Source organism: Neoarius graeffei, chromosome 21 (genome assembly GCF_027579695.1).
Source record: "Neoarius graeffei isolate fNeoGra1 chromosome 21, fNeoGra1.pri, whole genome shotgun sequence".
NCBI lineage: Eukaryota > Metazoa > Chordata > Actinopteri > Siluriformes > Ariidae > Neoarius > Neoarius graeffei.
The window spans coordinates 13,757,406-13,781,324 of NC_083589.1; the positions used below are offsets into that span (position 1 = coordinate 13,757,406).

The window sequence follows — 23,919 nt, forward strand, 5'->3', positions numbered from 1 at the left end:
TTACCCCCGGAACGGCTACACACATGCCCACCCTTCACTTATGTAGGAGTGGACGTGTTCAGACCTTGGCCAGTCATCTCAAGGCGCACCCGAGGTGGACAGGCCCAAAACGAGATGGGCGATGCTCTTCTGCTGCATGAGCTCCCGAGCCGTGCATATTGAGCTCATCGACTCCTTGGACACCTCCAGTTGTGTCAATGCACTTGGGCGATTCTTCATGATAAGGGGACCTGCTAAGCAAATAAGATCAGACTGCGGAACAAACTTCGTTGCTGCTGCAAAGGAACTGGGACTCAGTCAAAACACTTCAGTCCAGCAGTTCTTGAGCCAGCGAGGATGTTCATGGGTGTTCAACCCACCTCACTCATCACACATGGGGGGGTCATGGGAAGGTTTAATAGGCCTCTCAAGAAGGATCCTGGATGCAATCCTGTTGCAGGAGAATGTCCAGCTTACCCATGATGTTTTAAACACCCTCATGGCAGAGGTGGTTGCAATACTCAACGCCAGACCCCTCGTTCCAGTCTCTACTGACCCAGAGTCACCCTTCGTGCTGTCCCCTGCGATGATTCTCACCCAGAATGTGGGAGTTACTCCACCACATGGGGAATCCACGGGAAAGGATCTTCTCAGCAGACAATGGAGACAGGTGCAAGCACTTGCTGACTGTTTCTGGCGTCGCTGGCGACAGGAGTACCTTCCCACTCTGCAAACCCGACGAAAGTGGAGAGAGACACGACGGGATGTGAAGGAAGGGGACATTGTGCTCCTGAAGGACAGTCAAGTCGCATGTAATGCTTGGCCAATGGCAAGGATTACAGCAGTCGTCCCTGGGAGGGACGGCAGAGTAAGGAAGGTCGAGCTGAAGACAATGGGCAAAGAATCCAAGCTGTTCCAGAGACCGGTGTCAGAAGTAGTTCTTCTGCTGCCAGAGGACTGAATTTTAGGCCATTTATTGCTTAATAGTGACCTTTAAGGTCAGACGGGGAGTGTGCTGCCTTCAGGCAGATATAAAACATTTTGGGACTTTTATTCAATGTGTAATTCATGTAACAGGAAGGCAGACTTTTATTTTGATGTCATAGAGTTGGAAACAGGAAATGGGAAGTGGGAAGTTAGTTGGAGCAAAGCAAGCTGGTGTTAACATGCTGTGGAAAGGGCTCCTGTGGAATTGCTGATTCATTTGCCCCAGCAGAAGCATCACTTGTATGTATTCCTTTGTTAATGTTGTTAGTCTTGTTGTAATTGATAATTTTATAGTTTATGTCAAATTCATGCAGTTAAAAACAGTTCAAAAGTAAATGGTGAAAGAATAGATAAAAACGATTTTCTGGACATGTTAAAATGTTAGCTAAATCTTAGCTATAGCTGAGTTTAGGCACTGCAGTTAACAGTGAACGTCAAGGTCATTAGCTTAGCTTGCCTAGTTTATGTAAGTTAACTATCTTGGCTTGTATAGAAACATGATAGAACCTAATTATTTTCTTGATTGATTGTTTAATTTTTTAGTTTCACTTTCCTGAAGTTTGTGATTTGGATTCTACATGTAAAGACTTTTTTCAATAAAGACTTTGTATCACGAGTAAAGGAAAGTTTAGCTCACTGTCTAGCTGGGTTACCACACCTTAGTGAGGACAGTACAGATTCCTTGTGGCCACCTATTCTCTGTCACCTGGAGAGAAGTCTAGGTTGTCTCATCGGTGTTTGTCTGTGTATTCCTTATATTTGGCATTGACTGTTTCCAGACATTGGTGAACCTCCTCCCATATAACTTGGCTGCATGCGAACCAATCCTCCACTGACTGGACCTGGCTAGGAGTGGCATCCCAGGGGAATAAGGGTGGTTGGTAGCTGAGTATGCATTGAAACGGGGTTAGCTGTGTAGCAAAGTGTTTCAGGGAGTTTTGTGCATACTCGACCGATGGGAGATAACGTGCCCAATCCCCCTGGTTGCGCATGCAGAAAATTCTCAGGAAGCAGCCGATTTCTTGGTTGGCCCTCTCAACTTGCCTGTTGGACTGGGGGTGGTAGCCGGAGGTAAGGCTCACTGACACCCCTAACCTATCCATGAAGCTTGTCCAGAAATGAGAAATGAATTGAGAGCCCCAGTCACTGACTGTCTTCTGGGATACTGTAGAATCTAAACATGTGCTGGAAGAGGAGCTCAGCTGTTTGTGACACAGTGGGGATGCCAGGTAGAGGAATGAGCTTAAGGCCTTTTGAAAAATCGTCTATGGTTATAATGATGGTTGTGTTGCCTTCTGACGAGGGGAGGTCTGTGATGAAGTCGATGGCGATATGGGACCACGGTCTTTGAGGTGTGGGAAGAGGGCATAACTTGCCAGCGGGAGGAGTTCTGGGAACTTTAGCCTGTGCACAAGTAGAACAAGAGGCAATGTATTGGTTTATCTCAGTCAGCATATTCTCCCACCAATACTTGCTCCTGAGCATTGGATGTGTGTGTTGGCTGCCGGGATGACCTGTAGCAGGAAATGAGTGAGCCCATGTGATGAGATGACCTCACAACGGCTTAGGCACATAGAGTAGGCCAGGTGGTAGATTGTCAGGAAGAGTAGATGGTTGGGAATGTCTTATCTCTCTGTCTAGGTCCCATGTGATGGACTGTACGAAGCACTGGGATGGAAGCATGGGATGACTGATGGGCACTTGGTGTGCGGAACCAAAACTTCGAGAGTGCATCGGCCTTCATGTTCTTGGAACCAGGGCAAAGTGAAATGAAGTTGAATCTGGTGAAGAATAGTGCCCACCTGGCCTGGTGAGGGTTTAGCCTCTTGGCTGTCTTGAGGTATTCAAGATTTTTGTGATCTGTGAGGATAATGAAAGGCTCCTTCTAGCCAGTGCCGCCACTCTTCTAGGGTTAGTTTTATGGCAAGCAGTTCTCAGTTGCCGACATCATAATTCCTCTCAGCAGAGGAGAGCTTATTGGAGAAGAAAGCTATGGGGTGGAGCTTCTGTTTCTCACCAAAGCATTGAGATAGGATCACCCCTATTCTAGTGTGAGATGCGTCCACTTCTACAATGAAGGTGTAGCAGGTTCAACGTGTGGGTGGAGCACAGAAGACGGCAGGACAGAGATCAGGATAAATATCGGTTTTTATTGCCGCACTTTTCAGTCGGGCACTTAACCAGCAACATTCGGAGATTCGCGCACACACACTCCGTAATCTCCTCTCGGCAAGCTCCCCTCCGCTCTCACTCTCCCTCCTTAAATAGGGCACGGTTTACTGGGGAGAACACACACAAAACACAGGTTAATTACACTTAGGTGAAGCGATTCTGCCACTTACCTTCCCCAACTCCGCCCTCCTGTCACAGACCGGCGCTTGACCATGCCCCCGCTGCCACATACCCCCACTGCCCGACTCAGGCCGGGCGCCGGTCCGGCCTGCAGCCGACTTCCCCCCCCCCCCCCCCCCCGACGGGAGAGGAAGTCCGCCACGACCATCTGCGCCCCCACCTTGAAGTTGAAAGGTTGGAGCGCCAGATACCAACGGGTGATCCGCGCGTTGGCATCCTTCATGCGGTGGAGCCACTGGAGGGGCGTGTGGTCCGAACAGAGGGTGAAAGAGCGCCCCAGCAGGTAGTAACGGAGGGCGAGGACCGCCCACTTGATCGCCAGGCACTCTTTCTCGATTGTGCTGTAGCGCCCCTCACGCACTGACAGCTTTCGGCTGATGTATAACACCGGGCGGTCCTCTCCCCCCACCTGCTGGGACAAAACGGCCCCCAGCCCTCTGTCCGACGCATCCGTCTGTAACAAAAAAGGGAGAGAGAAGTCAGGGGAGTGCAAAAGTGGCCCCCCACACAGTGCAGCCTTTACCTCAGAGAAAGCCCGCTGGCACTGCTCCGTCCACTGGACCGGATCTGGAGCCCCCTTTTTAGTGAGGTCAGTCAGCGGGCTGGTGACGTCCGAATAATTAGGTATAAACCTACGATAATAGCCAGCCAGCCCCAGGAACTGTCTCACCCCCTTTTTGGTCTTGGGCCTCGGGCAGGCCACAATCGCTGCTGTCTTATTAATTTGGGGACGCACCTGCCCGTTACCCAAGTGGAAGCCCAGATACCGTACTTCCACCCGCCCAATCGCACACTTCTTCGGGTTGGCAGTGAGCCCCGCCCACCTCAGCGACCTAAGGACGGCCCTCAGGTGTTGCAGGTGCCGCTGCCAGTCATTACTATAAATCAGGGGTCACCAAACTACGGCCCGCGGGCCAGATCCGGCCCGCCACCCCCCTTTGACCGGCCCCCCAGCCCCTCTGCCCCCATCACTTGAACCGGCTCTATGAGGCAATCCCCAAAAGTGGTCATGGCCTATTTTTTTAAATTGCTTTTTGGCAAATAATAACATGTCTGCATCTTGTATTTTGTTGATTTTATCAATTAAAATTGATATTTAGTTATAAAATGAACTATTCATATTTTCCGAATTTTCGTCATATGCTTGCGATCAAGCAGTGACAGGCAGCGCATGCGCAAAGAACTGTCAGTGTTCAGGACAGCAAAATGGCTAGCGGTAAGCGAAAAGCTGACAGAGAGTGCAGAGTTTTTAAAGAACAGTGGACCACCGATTATTTTTTCGTTCAGTGTAAGGACCGTGCAGTTTGTCTTGTATGCAAAGAAAGTGTGCCGGTTTTCAAAGAATATAATCTGCGTCGTCACTATGAAACCCGCCACAAAGCAGGGTTCGAATTATAAATTTGACCCTATGGGGGTCTCTATTTAAAAAAAAAAGCAATGCATACTCGCTCTCCTGGACCAGCGCACTTTTGCGCACTGCAGTGCACAGCTTTCACACACAGGCGCGCGCATGCACGCACGCACGCACACACACACTGTGTTGCGTATATATATATATATATATATATATATATATATATATATTTATTTATTTATTTATTTAAACAAATTTTTATATATATATATATGTATATATATATTTTGTGTGTGTGTATGTATATATATATATATATATATATATATATATATATATATATATATATAATTATATATATTGTTAAACAAAGGAAGATCGTTGTGAGATAGAGGACAAGTCTTCTTCGGACTTAACTTCACATTTGATTTCGCAGGCTGCAAATTTCAGTTTGCACGCGTAGTGGTGTGGTGGTGAAGTACAGCCGTACATGTTGCGGTTTAATAACACGTTCAATACAAAGTTATGGCTGCATGGTGATCGGAAATGAAATGAGTTTTATTTATATTTATATGGTGATATAGGCTATTCAAGCTTATTATGGTGATATATGACGTATTTGAGAGACTTCCACAGAAAATTAAGTTTGCTTCTTTCATGGGAGCCTGAGGGAATGGGAGCTCAGCTCCCATTGGCTCCCACGTAATTCGAACTATGCCACAAAGAGTATGCTAGTTTGCGAGGGCAAACAAGAGAAGGCAGGATTCGGAGGATGAAATGCGGACTGGCTGCACAACAGAATGTATTCCTTCACCAAACCCAGATCAACCAGGCTGCTGTCCGAGCTAGCTGTAAAGTAGCTCACCTACTAGCTACCCATGGAAAGCCGTTTACTGATGGGGACTTTGTTAAAGTATGCATGCTTGCTGTGGCCGAGGAGGCGTGTCCCGACAAGAAGGATGCGCTCAACGCGGTGAGTCTCTCCGTACCTACTATGACCAGGCGAACCGAAGATTTGGGGGACAACGTGTATGACCAGCTGAATGAGAAAGCGTCAGAATTCGAGTTTTTTTTGCTTTGGCCATGGATGAGAGCAATGACGTGCAGGACACAGCACAACTGCTGTGATCTATTGATCTATTGCTCATATTATTATAATTTCACTGTTTTTTAAAATGTATTTATTTTATAGGCCTATTTATTTGACCTTTATTAAGTGCTGCATACAATTATTATTAATATTATTAATAATATCAACAGGCTTACCTACAATTTATAATTTTCCACTCACCTTTGCCAGTGTCAGTCACCTCAACTAGGCAGATGTTTCTTACCTTGACAGCTTTGATATTATTTTTATTAGAAAATAAATAAATGGAATATCAGTGGTATTTCAAATTAAAACAAAGTGTGAAGACTTGATTACTACTTTTGCAAACCACTAGTAAAGATAAACAAATATGTGCCAGGAATCAAGTGTTGATATAGTAGTATGGATACAGTAGTGGGGATGGCCGTGCCAGGCTAGTAATCTCTACTACACAATGAGGCCTGCTGGTGGTCATATTTGTCTGGGTTATACAATTCTATGTGATATAGCTGACCCGACCCTGGCCCCCCATCACAGTCAGGAACGACAATGTGGCCCCCAGAGAAAAAAGTTTGGTGACCCCTGCTATAAATGATGTCGTCTAAGTAAGCGGCCGCATGGGTGGCGTGGGGCCGGAGGAACCGGTCCATCAGCCGCTGAAACGTAGCGGGCGCCCCAAACAGCCCAAACGGAAGTGTGACGAACTGGTGTAAGCCGAACGGTGTGGAAAAGGCCGTTTTTTCCCGGGATAATGGAGTCAAGGGGATCTGCCAATATCCCTTCGTCAAATCCAGTGTCGAGTAAAAGCGAGCCGTGCCTAGTCGATCGAGCAGCTCATCAATACAAGGCATTGGGTACGCGTCGAATTTAGACACCGCGTTGACTTTTCTATAGTCCACACAGAACCGGCCCGAGCCGTCGGCCTTGGGAACCAAGACCACCGGGCTGCTCCAGTCACTGTGGGACTCCTCGACGATGCCCATTTCGAGCATGGCCTGAAGTTCTTCCCGAACCACCTTTTTTTTGTGTTCGGGTAATCTATAAGGACGGCGATGCACTACCACCCCCGGGGGCGTCTCTATGTGGTGTTCTATGAGGTTGGTGCGACCAGGCAGGGGCGAGAACACATCCGAAAACTCGGTCTGCAACTGGGCAACCTCCGTGAGTTGGGTCGGGGAGAGGTGGTCTCCACAGGGGACCGGAGAGGTGCGAGATGCCAATGACCCTTTTTGGACCTCCGGCCCCAGCTCTGCCTTCTCCGGAACTACCGACACCAACGCCACGGGGACCTCCCCGTTCCAGAGTTTCAGCAGATTGAGGTGGTAGATCTGTAGCGCCCCCTCCCTATCCGTTTGCCTAACCTCATAGTCGACGTCCCCGACTCGCCGTGTGACCTCAAAGGGCCCTTGCCACTTGGCGATTAATTTGGAGCTCGACGTGGGCAACAGGACGAGTACCTTATCTCCTGGAGTGAACTCTCTAAGGCGCGTGCCCTTGTTGTACAGGCGGGTTTGCCGTTCCTGGGCCTGCCACAAATTCTCCTGAGTTAGGTGGGTGAGCATGTGGAGTTTTGCGCGCAGATCCATAACGTACTGAATTTCGTTTTTGCTCTGTGAAGGTTCCTCCTCCCAATTTTCCCGCAGTACATCTAAGATGCCGCGCGGCTTACGCCCATACAATAATTCAAACGGGGAGAACCCCGTGGAGGCTTGGGGGACCTCTCGCACTGCAAACAACAAGGGTTCGAGCCACTTATCCCAGTTACGTGCGTCCTCACTTACGAATTTTTTGATAATATTTTTGAGGGTGCGATTGAACCGTTCCACTAAACCGTCCATCTGTGGGTGATACACGCTGGTGCGGATCGGCTTAATACCCAGTAGCCCATACAGTTCGCTCAGTGTTCGTGACATAAATAAGGTGCCTTGGTCAGTCAGAATCTCTTTCGGGATTCCAACCCGGGAGATGACATGGAAGAGGGCCTCTGCAATACTACATGTGGAGATATTGCGAAGAGGCACCGCTTCCGGGTATCGCGTTGCATAGTCCACCAGAACCAATATAAAGCGGTACCCTCATGTTGACCGATCTAATGGCCCGACGAGATCAATCCCAATTCTTTCAAACGGGGTCTCGATTAATGGTAGGGGGCGCAAGGGCGCTTTTGGAATGGCCGCTGGATTTACTAATTGGCATTCGTGGCACGCCGTACACCACTTACGGACGTCGCCGCGAATCCCCGGCCAATAGAATCGGGCCATTATCCGGGCGAGTGTCTTATCCTGCCCGAGGTGTCCCGCCATGGGATTAAAGTGAGCCGCCTGGAATACCAATTCCCGGCGGCTCTTTGGAATTAACAACTGGGTGACTCGCTCCTTCGTCTGAGTGTCCTGCGTCACTCAGTATAACCTATCCTTCAAAATGGAAAAATAGGGGAAGGACGGGGTGGCGTTCGGCAGGAGCGTTTGACCATCGATTACTCTCACTTGGTCAAACACGTGTCGCAGAGTCTTGTCTCACGATTGTTCCAGTGGGAAATCCGCGAGGGACTCCCCAATAGAAAGAGGAGGGGCCGGGGGCTCCTCACTCTGTCGCGGAGATGACGTAGATGGCTCTGCGACCGCAGCTCCAGCCAAAGCGACACCGGGACCCTCCCCTGACAACCGGCAGGACCCACTCTTTACTAGGCGTGCCATCAACCCCCGAAATCCCGGCCAATCAGTCCCCAAGATCAAAGAGTGGGTAAGGCGAGGATTAACCGCCGCCTTCACTATCGATTTTTCCCCTCTGAAATGTATGTGGACTGACACCAACGGGTAGCTGTGAATATCCCCGTGCACACACAACACCTTCACCCCTTGTGCTCCCCCCAATGCCTCGTCTTGCACCAGGCTTTGGCGGATCGAGGTCTGATTGCAACCCGAATCCACCAACGCCTGATATGTCGCCCCTTGTACACTTACCGGTATGCGATATGCTCCGGCCTGATCGAGGGCAGCCTCTGGCGCGTCAGGGATCCGCACCACCACCCCCACCTCTATCGCTGCACACTGTTGCTGCAGGTGGCCCGGTTCCCCGCAGCGCCAGCAAACCAGCCCGGGCCTCCCCTCTGCAGCTGTGTTTTGAGGGTCACTCACCTGAGGGAGGGGAGAGACAGACACAGAAGGGAGAAACGGGAGGGCACCACGGGTGCGGCGGGCCGGCTGGGGTGGAGCCGGCCCCCGCCTCTGTGGTGGGGGAATGGGGCGAGGACGGGACACGGGAGGAGGGGGAAGAGAGAGAGAGAGAAGAGGAGAGAGACGATGTCATCCATTGTCCTGCCACCGGGACAGCCGCCAGATGATCCTCCGCCAATCCTACGGCCTGATCCAGCGACGCCGGGTGGTGGCACTGGACCCACGCCGCGGTTCCGGCAGGTAGGCGGGCGATGAACTGTTCCAGCGCCACCTGGTCGATGATTCCCTCGGCGTCACGATCTTTGGCCCTCAGCCACCGCCAGCAAGCGTCCCGGAGCTGCTGGCCAAATGCGAATGGGCTGCCGACTTCCTCCATCCGCAGCGCGCGGAAGCGCTGGCGCTGCTGCTCCAGCGTGCGCCCCATGCGCTGGAGGACAGCCCGGCGAAGGTCGGCGTAGGGCGGTCGGCGGGGAGCTGTAGTGCGGCCAACTGCGCCTCTCCCGTCAGGAGGGGGAGGAGGCGCGCCGCGCACTGCTCCATCGGCCACCCCGAGGCTTCGGCGACCTGCTCGAACAACGCGATGAAAGCCTCAGGGTCGTCCTGTGGGCCCATCTTGGTCAAGGTGAGGGGAGATGGGCCCGTGGCCGGAGCGCTGGTGGACCCCGCCGACGCGAGGAGACACCGGAACGCCTCTCGGTCTTCCTGTTGAGCCAGCACCAGGGCTTCGAAGCGGCGCTCCTGCTCCTTCCGGAGCGTGACGAGTGCCTGGTGCTGGCTCTGCTGAGCCGTGGCGAGGGCGTGGACCAAGTCCGCGAACAGGGAGGATTCCATGGGGCTGCAGGACAGGTGCTCCACCTTCCCGGGTTTCGGCACCACTGTAGCGGGTTCAACGTGTGGGTGGAGCACAGAAGACGGCAGGACAGAGATCAGGATAAATATCGGTTTTTATTGCCACACTTTTCAGTCGGGCACTTAACCATCAACATTCAGAGATTCGCGCACACACACTCCGTAATCTCCTCTCGGCAAGCTCCCCTCCACTCTCACTCTCCCTCCACTCTCACTCTCCCTCCTTAAATAGGGCGCGGTTTACTGAGGAGAACACACACAAAACACAGGTTAATTACACTCAGGTGAAGCGATTCTGCCACTTACCTTCCCCAACTCCACCCTCCTGTCACAGACCGGCGCTTGACCATGCCCCCGCTGCCACAGAAGGGTTTTGTAGGGTCTGGATGCTGTAGGACTGGAGCAGTGGTGAAGGCCTTCTTGAGATGCTGGAATGCCTCTTTGGCTTGGGGATTCCACTGGAGGTGTTTAGGTCCTTTCTTAAGCAGTGTGGTTGGGGGGGGTTGCAATGGCACTGAAGCCCCTAATGAACCGACGGTAAAAATTAGCGAAGCCGAGAAAGCGCTGAAGGTCCCTTATGGAGGTAGGAGTGAGCCAGGAGGTTACTGCGGATACCTTAGAGGAGTCCTTGCAGACTCCTTCGGCGCTAATGATGCCACCCAGGAAGGAGATGCAAGTTTGATGGAACTTGCACTTCTCAGCCTTGACGTAGAGGTGATTTTCAAAAAGATGCTGTAGGACTGTTCTGACATGCTTTTGGTGGCTCCTCATCAGGGGAGTAGATCAGGACGTGATGGCGTACCTATCCAGCATGTCCCATAAAACATCATTAATCAGACATTTGAACATGCTGGGCACTAAAGAAAGACCATACGGCATTACCCGGTATTCAGAATGGCCGGTGGTAGTGCCAAACGCGGTCTTCCACTCATCGCCTTCTTTGATCCTGATCAAGTTGTAAGCACTTTGCAGATCCAGTTTTGAGAAGATTTTGGCAGATCTCAGCAGTTCAAGGGCCACAGGAACAAGAGGAAGACAATATGGGTACTTAACAGAAACTTGGTTCAGGCCTCTATAATCTATGTAGGGCCGAAGTCCACCTCCGCGTTTCTCGACGAAAAAGAAGCCCACAGAAGCTGGAGATTTGGACGGTTGGATATATCCCTGCTTAAGCGCCTCCTGAATGTATTTCTCCATGGCAGCGTATTCTTTCTGGGACAAGGGATGTATGCATCCCGAGGTGGTGACATGCCTGGCAGTAGGTCTATAGCGCAGTCATAGGGTCGATGTGGGTGGTGGTAATCCACACGCTTTTCTATTGTTGAAGGCCTCCTGTAGATCCATGTAACACTCTGGAACCTTGTCCAAGGAGTCTGGTTGAGGGCTCTCCACAGAGGCGGAGGAGAGGTTGACTTGTGGACACAGAATGCAATTTTGAAAGCAGGTAGGAGACCATTGGAGGATTTCTTTGTTCTGCCATGATATCAGTGGAACGTGAAGCTGAAGCCACGGGTAGCCAAGAATGAGATCGTGATTTACTGTGGTGGTGTCAAGGAAAGAATTCCCACCTGAATATGAAGAGATGCAGTCCATGTGGTGACGAGGCCATTGATGGTTCTGATGTTAAGCACGCTTTGCAGAAAGGCTGTGGGCAGGTTGAATTTCTGCACAACTGTGCAGTTGGTAAAGTTTCCTTCTGCCCTGGAATCAATGAAAGCACAGAGGACGTGCGTGGTGTCTGTGAGCTTTAATAATACAGGAACCTTAAAAGACTTAGCATTACATTTTCTCACTGGACTCGCTGTGTGTGTAGAATCTTCTGTTGGAGCCTTATGGGGAGGATGAATGGGACAGTTGCTCAGTTGATGTTCTGAATTTCCACAGTAGACACACAACCTTTCCCTTCTCCTCCTTTCACGCTTAGAATGAGAGAGCCTTGTACATGAAACTTCCATAAGCGCACTGTCATTGGAAGTAGAGTTAGGTTTAGCGCTTTCCTGAATGGAGGGTCTGTGAGCTAACAGATGATCCAGTTCAATTGCTAGATCGATAAGAGAGTCCAAGGTGAGCTGTTCGTCACGGCAGGCGAGTTCACTCAGAACTAGACCTTGGCGAAAGACTGCCTTCAAGGTGGGTTTGTTCCATCCACTGGCCGCCGCTAATGTTCTGAAGTCAAGTGCATATTCAGCCACACTACGGGAACCTTGTGAAATGGTTAGCAGACTCTCTCCGATTTCAGTTCCTTCAGGTTCATGGTTGAAAACCCTTTTAAACATGGAGAGGAACTGCTCGTAGGAAGTTGTCTGTTCCTGGTTCCAAATCACGCTGGCCCAGCGCTTTACCCATGAGGAAGGAAATAAACTTAGCGATTTTGTGCTTATCAGAAAGGTTAGGCATGGTAGCGAAATACATGGAGCACTGAAGCAAGAAACCTTTGCACTCTGCGGCGTCTCTGGCGAATCTCTCTGGAGGCGAAAGTTGTAGCGCAGAGCTGGGAAGGGACTCGGGGCATGGTAGGAGGGCCTGCGACATCACGGTTGCTAGCTGCGATATCTGGGTGTTGAGATCCACTAGCATCAGTTGATGTTCTCCTAGTAGGTGTCCCTGAGCGTTCAAAGCCATCTGCTTCGCGTCTTCTGCTACATCCATGATGGCGAAGTATCCTGTCAGAATTCAGGCACTTATGGATGTAGGCACAGAGGAGAGTGGGGAAGAAGACCGTTGACAAAGCCAAAACGATAGACAGAGACAAGATCAGGAAACAAGCGAGGGTCGGGCGATCGGCAAACAACGTAGAATAAGCAAGACGAAGTCGTAGTTGAAAAGAGCAAGCAAAGGTCAGAAAACTAGATAGAGAATGCAAGGCTTGGTATGAACTGGGCAAACAGAATGATACTTCACGTGGGAGTGATTTTAAATAGGTGGAGTGCTGATTAGGGGAATGTGTGACAGCTGTAATTAATACTCAGGTGACGGAGGGCACAGTGTTTCTTGGGGATTGTAGTTCTGATTGTCCATGTGTTGTCCATGTGTTAGTTTGTGTGTTCTCAGCAGATTTCCTGACAACATGCTGTGTGTTTTGGTTTTGGATGATATTTTTATGTAGATGTGAGCTGCTAAAATGAGACATGAGGCACAGACTTGATGACAGAGCTGGAGTGCTGATGAAATGTGATGTGTTCTGAAGATTTGGATTGGTGAATGAAAAGAGAAAATGAACAGTGGATGCGCAGTACCCAAACATTTTAAACTAGTCATTTCTATAACTGTATAGCAGGCCTAGAAATTCATATATTTTTTCACCAGCCAGCCGGACTAGTTACCTTCCAAAGTAACTAGCCAAACAGAAAATCAACTAGCCAACATTTATTCATGTATGAATTTTACTTCTGTCAAAAATAACACAAAAGAGAGTAGTTACCATTGTTCATGACTAATGTGCATTTATTTCAAGACCCGAGTATTTTGATACTGTTGTTAAATACATAAATGAGAACAACACAGAGCACCATAATGTAATATCAACAAATAACAATATATTGGAAAACTTGGCAACTTGGTGTATGAGTATTGAAAACAAATACTTACTTTCATGACTATAGCACCCAAAATATGTCCAGCATGCTTTCTGTATTTAACCATTTATGAGAGAGAAAGCATTAGGAGCTTCATACTGACTAGGAATCAACTTGAAAAAAATTAATTATTCCATAAAAATCGTATCACAGCCAAGGCCTACCCTGGTCCCACGTTTGCTTATAAGTCCTTTGTCATTTCTCCTTCTCGTACGCTTTATCGGCGGCCTTTTTCTCCTCTTCAGACCTTCTTCTCGCTTTGTCCCTGTCTCTGGCGGTTTCTGTACACCTTTCAGAAAATTCCACATCGCAACGTAGCTTTGGCAGATGTAGATGTAAACAAAAAAAAAAACCACGTGTTTAAATGGGCGATAATGTGGCCACATCTATTGAATTTGATAACGTGATTACCGCGATATTCAACGAGATGCATTATATGCATGCGCAGTAGTGAAAAAACCGACAGCCTGACTCGTACACGATGTGATTCGGAATTCTTCGGTATTTTCCGTCCTGCTGATAAACACATCGATTAACACAGACACGGCACACGCTTAATATGTGGCGGTTTTAGTTGACGGTGTGTCTGAATTAGGGCTGTGTGATATGGGGGAAAAAATGAATATCCCAATACATTTTCTCCATTTCACGATATACGCTATATTGAAATCTCCTCTAAAGGACCCCATGAAATCTAACTTTTACTCTTTACTGTTTTCACTACAGTCCCTGCAGATTAAATAACATTCTTGGTTAACTTTACAGGTGGTTTTCAACAACACATTTTAAATTTTCATGTTCGTGATTAATCACAATTGAGTTGAAATAAGACTATTTTTATTCAACAAAGATGTAGCACAAATTGCAAAAATAATCTTGAAAATTGCAACAAAGGGGCAATACAATACAGAGCTGCTCAGAGCTCAAATCAGTAAAGTGCAAGCTCAACACTGAGAAAGACATTTAGCCTAAATAAGAAAAGTGCTCTTTCATTAAATTATTTTAAAAAATAGAGGTAGATTAAGAACAAGGCCACTATGGTCATTTGTTTAGCTTGTGGGGGGGTTTAGCTCGTGGGCAAGTAGTTTGGAGTTTAAGAGACTCTTCATACTGTACCGAGTGAGTTTTCAGGTGATGGAACATATTTGTAGTGCTGCTGCCTTTTGTGATGGCAGTTTTTTTTGCATACTTTACAAATTGGCATTTGCTGTTCCACGTCCTCCTCGCGATATCCAAAAAAAATGCCAGATGACTGACCCCTTACTAGTTCTTTTAGGAACCAATTTGTCCGTGTCCATTTTTAATTTGTCGCTGAAATTGACAGAGCTTACACGGTAGCCTATGCAACACCAGCGATTGCACGAACTGAGTCAGCGCTGTAAAACGAAACTAGAAAATCTTCCCGCAAGTTCCTTTCAGCACCTAGGGATTGGTTGGCGAGTGTGTGACCGTTTTTTTTTTTACCCTTAGGCAGCCTCTCGCATTACTGCCTGAGGGACAGGGAGAAAACCACTGGAAAATGTTTTAAACAAACGCAACAAACACGAAAAAACGCAAGTCGGCAGATGACCATAAAATACTCGATAGTTACGATATAATAATTTTATGTATCTCACACAGAATTTTCGGAGATATATCGAGTATATTTGATATATCGCACAGCCCTAGTCTGAATCTTTGCTTCATATATATTTTTTTTATTTTCAACTAGCCAGCCGGGCTGGCTAGTGACAGGAATTACCCGCCAAATGACAAATTAAGTCGCCTCGGGTGACCAGACCACCGCGAATTTCGAGCCGTGTATAGTAATAGCTTATATTGAGCATAGTTTCATATTCTCTGTGATTTGGTGATTTTCTAAAATTTTTAAGGTTTGTTTACTTTTTTCTGTCTTTGTATTTCTGACCAATGAATGAAGGAGTTTTACACATGCTTTTCAGCCTTACGCGCACTTCACTGTTTTATATTGTTTTAGCTAGTAAAACAGAAAAGTGTCATTTTTAGCCGTCTGCCATATTGCTGTAGCAAAGGGGTTTTAAAAAATGCTATGACTAACCTGCATTTATTGGCACTTCTGGCTGATGTGTACATTTGGAACTAAATGAAAAAGTAAAAGCATGGTAATAATACAACCGAATATTTCAGGTTTAATTGTATCACAGCATCTGTTTAGTGCATGTTTTCAAAATTTTGAACTGAAACATTGTGGATGTGAACATTAGGCATTAAAGTTTAAACTTTTATGCTCCATGGCTGTTTTAGGTGTGTGAGCGAGAACGAGAAGCTCACAGTGCCCTGAAGTTGCAATATGAGATGACTTTAACAGACATCAAGGAGTCACTAAAAGTAAGTATTTCTTCTCATGTAACCACAACTGCTACTGTGAACTGTTTGTGTGTTCATTCTTTTTGGAATCAACCTTTTGGGGAAATTTTTTACATTGTCCACAAAACATTTTAAGCTCTTCTGATGAGTAGAGTCATCAGAAGTGTCTTAATGTGTATGCAGAGGTAAATAAAACCAATAATCTTTGGCTGTTTAACTTTCAGGGCTCTCTGGCTGAAGCGGAGAGGAAAAATGAGCAGATGATGGAGTTCAATGTTCAGCTAGAGAACGAGAAGTCAGACCTGATGCACACTGTACACGAACTGAGAGGCAAAGTATCTCAGTTGATGGAAATGTTCTGTGACATAGACATGACTTGTGGCACAATAAAGCAGGTTCGTGAGAAGATCTTTGCATTAAGCAGTTCCTTTAGAAATAATGTGAGGACTTATGGCATTTGTGGTGAGTAATTGGCAGTTTATTTTTATTATTATTTATGCTTGTTTGTCATGAAAAGAGTTGGAAAAACAGAGAACTATGCTGTTTGCATTATGTGTATTGTTATCCCACTACACAGCATCTGTTTCATATACATTTTCAATGTGAATTAAGTCAAGATGTGCATTTTTTATTTTTATTTTATTTTTTTAACATTGCTGTGTTTTAGGATCATGAGCAAATGAGGGAGGCTTACAGAATTCTAAAGTCACAGTATGAAGAAGTGTTAAAACAACAAGATGCGTCCCTAATGGTAAGCTTTTCCTCTTGCTAACCCGACAACCCTATACTACAGTTATGAGAACTTTTATTTAAGATGTATAACAAAAAAATTATTTATGTTCAAATGATTCCAAGTCCACAGTTTCTACTTGACCAAAATTCACTCTATTTTGAAGAAATTCAAATAAATAAAGTCGTTTTTCATTAAAGTGAAGCAGCCCATTTAGAATTCAAGTTTAAACCTTTGTTGCTCCATGGCTGTATTTTAAAGGAGTGTGCACAAGAGTGGGAGGCTCAAAATATCCTGAAGTTGAAGTGTGATCAAATGAAGGTAAGTTTTTCTAAGTGTGTGTGTGTGTGTGCGCACCTACGTGTCATCAAAAGTGTCTGAATGTGTGTAGTAGTAGTAGTAGTAGTAAAGAAAACCACCAAGCTTTGGTTGTTGAACTTCTAGGTCTCTCTGGCTGAAGCTGTGAAGAAATATGAGCAGGTGATGGAGTCAAATGCTCAGCAAAAGGATGAGAACTATGACCTGATGTACCAGGCGAACACACTGCAAGACTCAGTGCAGCAGCTCAAGATGGAGCTCTCTGAATCATGCAGGAAGTTTGACGAGGTAAAAAGGGTAAGTAAGGAAATCTTTGCATTAAACAGTTCCTTTAGAAATAATTTAGAAATAATCTGTGATGTTCATGCTGCATGATGAGTTACACCACAGGTTAAATACACTTGAACAAAATAAAAATTGTATTTTAATTTATCATGCGATTTTTAATTTAATGGAAGTGTCCCATTGTAGCAGGGAACATTTAAGCACTCATGGTTGAACCTTTTCTGCTCTGTGGTTGTGTTTTAGGAGTGTGAGAAAGAACTGGAAGTTTACCATATGCTGCAGTCACAGAATGATGAGTTGAAGATGTTGTTAAATCATAACGAGGAGTTAGTAAAGGTAAGCTTAGTCATGCAGCCGTGACTGCTGCTGTGAACTGTATGTGGACCAACAATCTGTTGTGACCCAGAAGAGTAAATAATAGCAAAGCTTAAAAAAAATCCCAGAATTTTCTTTTTAACCTGGGCCCTTTTTACCCATCTTTTTGGGTCCAAAATTTTATTGGGGATAAAAACATTGTTTTACCTTTCTCTTCTTCCAGTCTCCCCTATTCAGGATATTTAGTCAGTTATTGCATGGGGATTGTTTTCCTTTAAAGGTCTCCTTGCATCATTTTTTCATTAATTGTGCGGTGGTCTCTAGTATGAATGAATGCCCTGTGAGCCGGTTTTGGTGAAAAAAAAAAAATGCTGTGGTTCTCCTGTTTCAGGCTGTTCTAGTTTGGTGGAGGAGTGGGTGGCGGGAGAACGACAGGATTTCAGCTCTTACTCATTAATATTCATGACATGTAAATGTATTCCCTCTGATTGGCTAACAGCAATCAGTAAACGTGTTACCTCTGATTGGCTAACAGCACTGTGACGCTACCTCCAGTGGGTCAGAACAAGCGGATGTGGGTGTCTTTGTAAAAACTGATTTGATTGGCTATTATGGTCTCGACATCGATGTTTTGACCAATAACAATGTAGATAACACGAATTTTACATTACATTCAACGTGATTTAAATGAGACTAAAGATGGTGACTTACAAATAATGTGTAAACATCATTGGAGTTAATAAAGTTTGAACAGCATGAAGGAACATACCCCAACCCCCCGAAATTAATAAAAAAAATTCTCAACAGATTTGGCATAATATAAAAAGGTAGTTTTTTACTCAGAAAAAGTGGAAATCCGCTGAAAAGTGGAAAACTCTCATCCCTGCCTAGCTTGTGACCATGTCATGCATGCTAACGTGGAGAATATGAACATGCTATTTTGTAACAAAAACCTTCGAACAAAAAGTTCATGTTTTACTTACAGCTTGTGAGCTGGTGGTCGATCGTCTTGACTACAGATCCAGGAATTAAAAACAACCTCGAAGCAAAACCACTACTGAAGGCACCAAAGTTTGAAAAGTCACTGTGGTTGAAATGATCAGAACACAGTACTAACATTGCATTATACTTCGCTGGTGGTGTTCCAAAGATAAATTCCAACCATTTCTTCTTCAGCTCTTCTATCTTGGGCAAGAAATGCAACATTGATGTGTTATTGCCACAAATAACACAGGCACAAACTTGTTCAGACATGTTTTCAACTTGGTGTTAGGTGCTCTTCATTAAATAACACAGGCACGAACTTGTCCAGACATGTTTTCAGTTTGCTGTTAGGTTCTCTTCTAGCTACTGATGAGATGGGCTCTGTTATCTCTCCTCGCGCTTAAATCCGAACTTTCTTCCCGTGGGCAAACCAAGGTGGGTGAGGCCATGAATGCTAATTTTCGAAGTGACGTAACTTTGTATGGCTTTTTCTGATCCGCTCGTTTTTCCAACTATTTTCTTTCATAAGCTAATACAAGGAATGGGAGTAGAATTACATTTTTACATGCAGCATGCATATGCAACTCAGAGTGAACTATGGTATTTCAAAAAGAGCCAGTATTAAACATTTTTGGTGGAAGGGCACCTTTAAGCTTAATACTAGGGGTGGGACATTAACGCGTTAAGATTAATTAATTTCAAACAAATTAATTCGTTAAAAATATTAACACATTTTATCGGTAAATTTATATTCAAAAAACGACCCGATGGAACTGTTGATAAAACCACAGTTTATTGCAAACTGTGCAGAAAGGAGTTTGCTTATCACAGAAGCTCGTCAACTTTACGGTACCATTTAAATGCCAAGCATGTCACCGCGATTACTGAAACAGCTGCAGCTCGAGGTAGCAGTTCTGGTCAGCAGTGCAAACTCAAAGAAATGGCTGGATTCCAGAAGAAAATGAGCAGGGTAATGTCGGAAAATTTCACGAACACGCTGGCCAAGTGGATTGCCCTGGACTGCAGACCACTATCGGTGGTAGAAGACAAGGGTCTACGAAATGTATTGCAGATTGTGGCGTGTGATCCATTGTTTCAAATGCTGTGCAGAAGAACAATTTCCAACAAAATTGTGCAACTGTACGACAGTGAAAAGCAGACGAAGGTGGACGCTTTGGAGAAAGCTACATTCGTAGCTCTGACAGGGGATCATTGGACCTCTGTGAGTAATTCTAACTACCTCAGTGTCACTGCTCACTTTGTGGGTATCTCAGACGGTTCATGGCATCTGCAGTCTTTTGCCCTGACAGTGCAGAAGACCAAAACCAGGCACTATGCTGAACACTGTGCTGAGCAATTTCTGTCTGTGGCAGAGGAATGGGGGATCCAACGAAAGTTCACCATGATTGGAACAGACAGTGCGCGGGCCATGATTGCAGCGGCACGACATCTCCCGTTCGAGCATATGCCGTGTGTTGCTCATATGTTGCAGAGAACAATTACTGTCAGCCTCGCAGACAGCGGTTTTAGTGATGCTTTAGCTAAGTGCTGCAAAATAGTGGGGCACTTCAAACACAGCCCTGCCAACACAAATGAGCTACATCAGGAGCAAACAAGACTGGGCCAAGAAAAAGTCACTTATACAGGATGTGCCTACAAGGTGGAATTCCACCTTGGACATGATATCTTGCCTTCTGAAGAATGAAGAGGCTGTTTTTGCTGCTTTAGGCAAACAAAAGCACAAGCTGGCCCTCTTAACTCCATCAGACCTGGTGAAACTTCAGAAGTTGGCGACTGTCCTTGAGCCATGCAGGTAAATAAAACTATTTTAATGGGATTTGTTCTTTGTTACTGTTCTTTACAAAGCTTTGTATTTGACAATTATTCTGTAAATTAATGATTCTTTATTTCCTGAACTGTCTACTACAGGTTTGTGACTGAGCTCCTTGGAGGTGAGACATATGTCTCATGTTCAGTGATTTTACCTGCTCTCTGCCACCTGCACCACACCATGGGGGTCTCAGAAGATGACTCAACCTACATGGTAAAATTCAAGACGACCTTCACAAGGGACTTAGCCCAATGTGCAGCTACACTCAACCACGATTGGCTCAAAATGGCTACTGTGCTTGACCTGCGCTTTAAGGATTTAAAGTGTCTTGCAAGGGGGGAGCGAGAAGATGTTTGGAACAGCCTAGAGGCCTTGCTGCGGCAGCAGAGTAAAGAGGCTACCAAACAGGAGCCAGCAAAGAAAAAGAGCTGCCTGCTGTCTTCACTGTCTTCTGACCCTGACTCAGATGATGAAGACCTGTGTAATAGGGCCCTGAGTTTGTACAGAGCAGAAGCCACCATCAACGAGATGGACTGCCCACTGCAGTGGTGGTCCAGGCGAGCACGGACCCACCCTCAGCTGTCTGTCCTTGCCAGCAAGTATTTGATTAGCCCTGCCACTTCTGTCCCATGTGAGAGGCTGTTCTCACTTGCAGGTCACATAGTAACAAAGAAAAGAACTCTGAAAATGTGAATAGGCTAGTTTGTCTGAGTAACTGGCTGAAAGAGAAGAAAAAATAGAAATGGAGGTATTGTGAGGCAAATATTTTCTTTGTGCACTGTTGCTGTGCCCTGTTATGCACTTTTGTTATGCACTGTTGTGCACTTTTCTAAGATTTACACCATGTTAAGAAGTGAAGATATACATTACGTCCAGAAGGTAACAACTAAAATGGTTAGTAAAATGGCACTGAAACTTTAGTCTCTTCAATTTTGGACAGGGACCATACCTTTGTTTACTATTTTGAAGTGAAATGCAATTTGTTTTTTTCCAAGGCACTTTTTAAAGCCACTTAAACCTTAGTCTTCAATTTTGGACAGGGACCTTACCTTTGTTTACTATTGCAAAATGAAATGCAATTTATTGTTTACAGCCATTAAATGAGCTTGAATCTAAAAATCATGTCTGTGTATTATTTGAACTCTTCACATATTATTTAGTTACATAAAATAAATGTTGCTTTTGGGGCAAATACGGTAGTGTGATTAATTGAGATTAATTAAGATTAATTAATTACAAAGCCTGTAATTAATTAGATTATTATTTTTAATCTAGTCCCACCCCTACTTAATACATTAAATACATACAACTTGTGTCTCTTTATTTGCCTGAAGCTTAACTCAGTAAGATGAGACAATGTAGGCATAGAGCTTTTAGTAAGTGCCCTAAAGATAAATTCCCAAATTTGACAAGAAAAAAATGCAGGATAATGGGAGAAAGAATGGATCCAGTCAAAGCTAAACATGTAAGTACTCAGCTACTACTCGAGGGATATCAATACTTTTCACAAATCAGTAGCTCATACTATGAATTATGTAACAATTCAAATAAATCTTAATATAGTAATGCAGGTAACCATAAAGAACACAGTTTTTTTTTTTTTGTGTGTGTGTGTTTAATTCTCCTTTAGTCATGTTTTGGGGACATTTTATCTATTGTCCACAAAACACTTAAGTGATCTGTCCTCAGAAGTGTCTGAATGTGTACATAGAAGCAAATAAAGCAGTCTTTGTTGAACTTTCAGATCACTCTGGCTGAAGCCGAGAGGAAATATAAGCAGGTGATGGAATCTAATGCTCAACCGGAGAAAGAAAAGTCAGAGCTGATGTACCACCTACACAGGTTCAGTGTTGCAGCTGGAGGAAATATGATTCGATGAAGCAGGTTAGGAAAAAAAAAATATTGCATTAAGCAGTTCCTTTAGAAATAATGGGCCTCATTTATCAATCTTTGAATAAAGTTATGTGTAAATGTTTCCATAAGCCAAACCAAACTAAACATTTGTAAGATTAACAAACATTTCATAAATGTTGATTTTCTTGTATCTTCTTCTTTTGGCTGCTCCCGATTAGGGGTCGCCACAGCGGATCTTTCATCTCCATTGCTCCCTGTCTTCCGCATCCTTCTCTACCACACCTGCCACTTTCATGTCCTCTCTCACCACATCCATGTATCTCCTCTTTGGCCTTCCTCATTTTCGTTTGCCTGGCAGCTCCATCCTCAACATTCTCCTTCCCAGCTCTACATCTCTTCTCAGGATGTGCCCATACCATCTCAGTCTAATCTCTCTTATCTTAATTCCCAAGCTGTCCACATGTGCTGTCCCTCTGATGTGCTCGTTCCTTATCCTGTCCAACCTTGTCACTCCCATTGCAAACCTTAACATCCTCAACTCCGCCACCTCCAACTTTGCCTCCTGTCTGTTCGTTAAGGGTACGGTCTCCAATCCATACATCACAGCTGTCTCACTACTGTCTTATACATCTTACCTTTCACTTTTGTTGGGACTTTCCTATCACAAATGACTCCCGAAATCCTTCTCCAACTGCTCCACCCTGCCTGCACTCTCTTTCTCACCTCACTATCGCAGCCCCCATTTTCCTGTACAGTTGACCCCAGGTACTTGAATTCACCAACTTTCTTTACATCTACTCCTTGCATCTTCACTACACTCTCATCCCCATTCTCATTGATGCACATGTATTCTGTTTTGCTACTGCTCACCTTCATTCCTCTTCGTTCCAATGCATCCCTCCATCTCTCCAAACCCAGCTCAACCTCCTTTCTACTTTCACCACATATCACAATATCATCCGCAAGCATCATGTTCCATGGTGACTCTTGCCTCACTTCGTCCGTCAAGCTATCCATCACTATGGCAAACAAGAAAGGACTCAAAGCAGATCCTTGATGGAGTCCCACCTTCACCTTAAACTATTCAGTTGTTCCAACCGCACACCTCACTGCTGTTTCACTGTTCTCATACATGTCTTGCACCACTCTAATATACTTCTCATTCACTCCACTCTTTCTCATACAATACCATAACTCATCTCTCGGCACTCTATCGTATGCCTTCTCCAGGTCTACAAACATACAATGTAGCTTTCTCTGGCATTCTCTGTACTTCTCCATTAACATTCTTAAAGCAAAAATTGCATCCGACGTGCTCTTCCTTGGCATAAACATGTACTGCTGTTCACAGATTGCTACCTCTCTTCTCAGTCTTGCCTCCAATACCCTTTCCCATAGCTTCATGGTGTGGCTCATCAGTTTTATTCCTCTGTAATTACTGCAGCTCTGTGCATCTCCCTTATTCTTGTATATTGGGACGAGTACACTCTCCATTCATTTGGCATTTTCTCATTCTCTAGGATCTTATTAAACAATCTCGTTAGGAACTCCACAGCCGTCTCACCCAAACATCTCCAAGCCTCAATCAGGATACCATCTGGTCCGACTGCTTTCCCAGTCTTCATTCTTTTCATGGCTGCCCTCACCTTATCCAAACTAACCAACTCTGCTTCCTGATTTGCCATCTCCAATGAATCTGACCTTTTCTCTCTTGGATTCTCCTCATTTAATAAATCCTCAAAGTACTCTTTCCACCTTCTTAATACACTCTCTTTGTTTGTCAGCACATTTCCATTTACATCTTTCATCACTCTAACCTGCTGTACATCCCTCGCTTCCCTGTTTCTCTGCCTAGCTAGTCTGTACAGGTCTTTCTCTCCTTCTTTGGTCTTCAGTCTTTCGTACAACTCCTGGT

General features: G+C 45.5%; 1 protein-coding gene across 1 annotated transcript; it reads left to right on the plus strand.

Annotated features, from left to right (window-relative positions):
- The first annotated feature begins 1,134 nt into the window (after window positions 1-1,134).
- On the plus strand, window positions 1,135-22,299 carry LOC132870023 (calcium-binding and coiled-coil domain-containing protein 1-like). Its single transcript, XM_060903568.1, has 9 exons — window positions 1,135-1,206; window positions 15,625-15,708; window positions 15,912-16,082; window positions 16,355-16,438; window positions 16,679-16,738; window positions 16,862-17,032; window positions 17,264-17,356; window positions 21,895-22,034; window positions 22,223-22,299. The coding sequence occupies exons 2-8, from the start codon at window positions 15,676-15,678 to the stop codon at window positions 22,027-22,029; spliced, it is 747 nt and encodes a 248-aa protein (XP_060759551.1). The 5' UTR covers window positions 1,135-1,206; window positions 15,625-15,675; the 3' UTR covers window positions 22,030-22,034; window positions 22,223-22,299.
- The last annotated feature ends 1,620 nt before the right edge of the window (window positions 22,300-23,919 follow it).

Excerpts from the sequence above, each read along its gene's own strand:
- LOC132870023 (XM_060903568.1), top strand. The coding sequence starts at position 15,676 with ATGACTTTAACAGACATCAAGGAGTCACTAAAA. Across the intron at positions 15,709-15,911 it reads ACATCAAGGAGTCACTAAAA|GGCTCTCTGGCTGAAGCGGA; the intron begins GTAAGTATTTCT and ends TTTAACTTTCAG. Across the intron at positions 16,739-16,861 it reads TGAAGTGTGATCAAATGAAG|GTCTCTCTGGCTGAAGCTGT; the intron begins GTAAGTTTTTCT and ends TTGAACTTCTAG.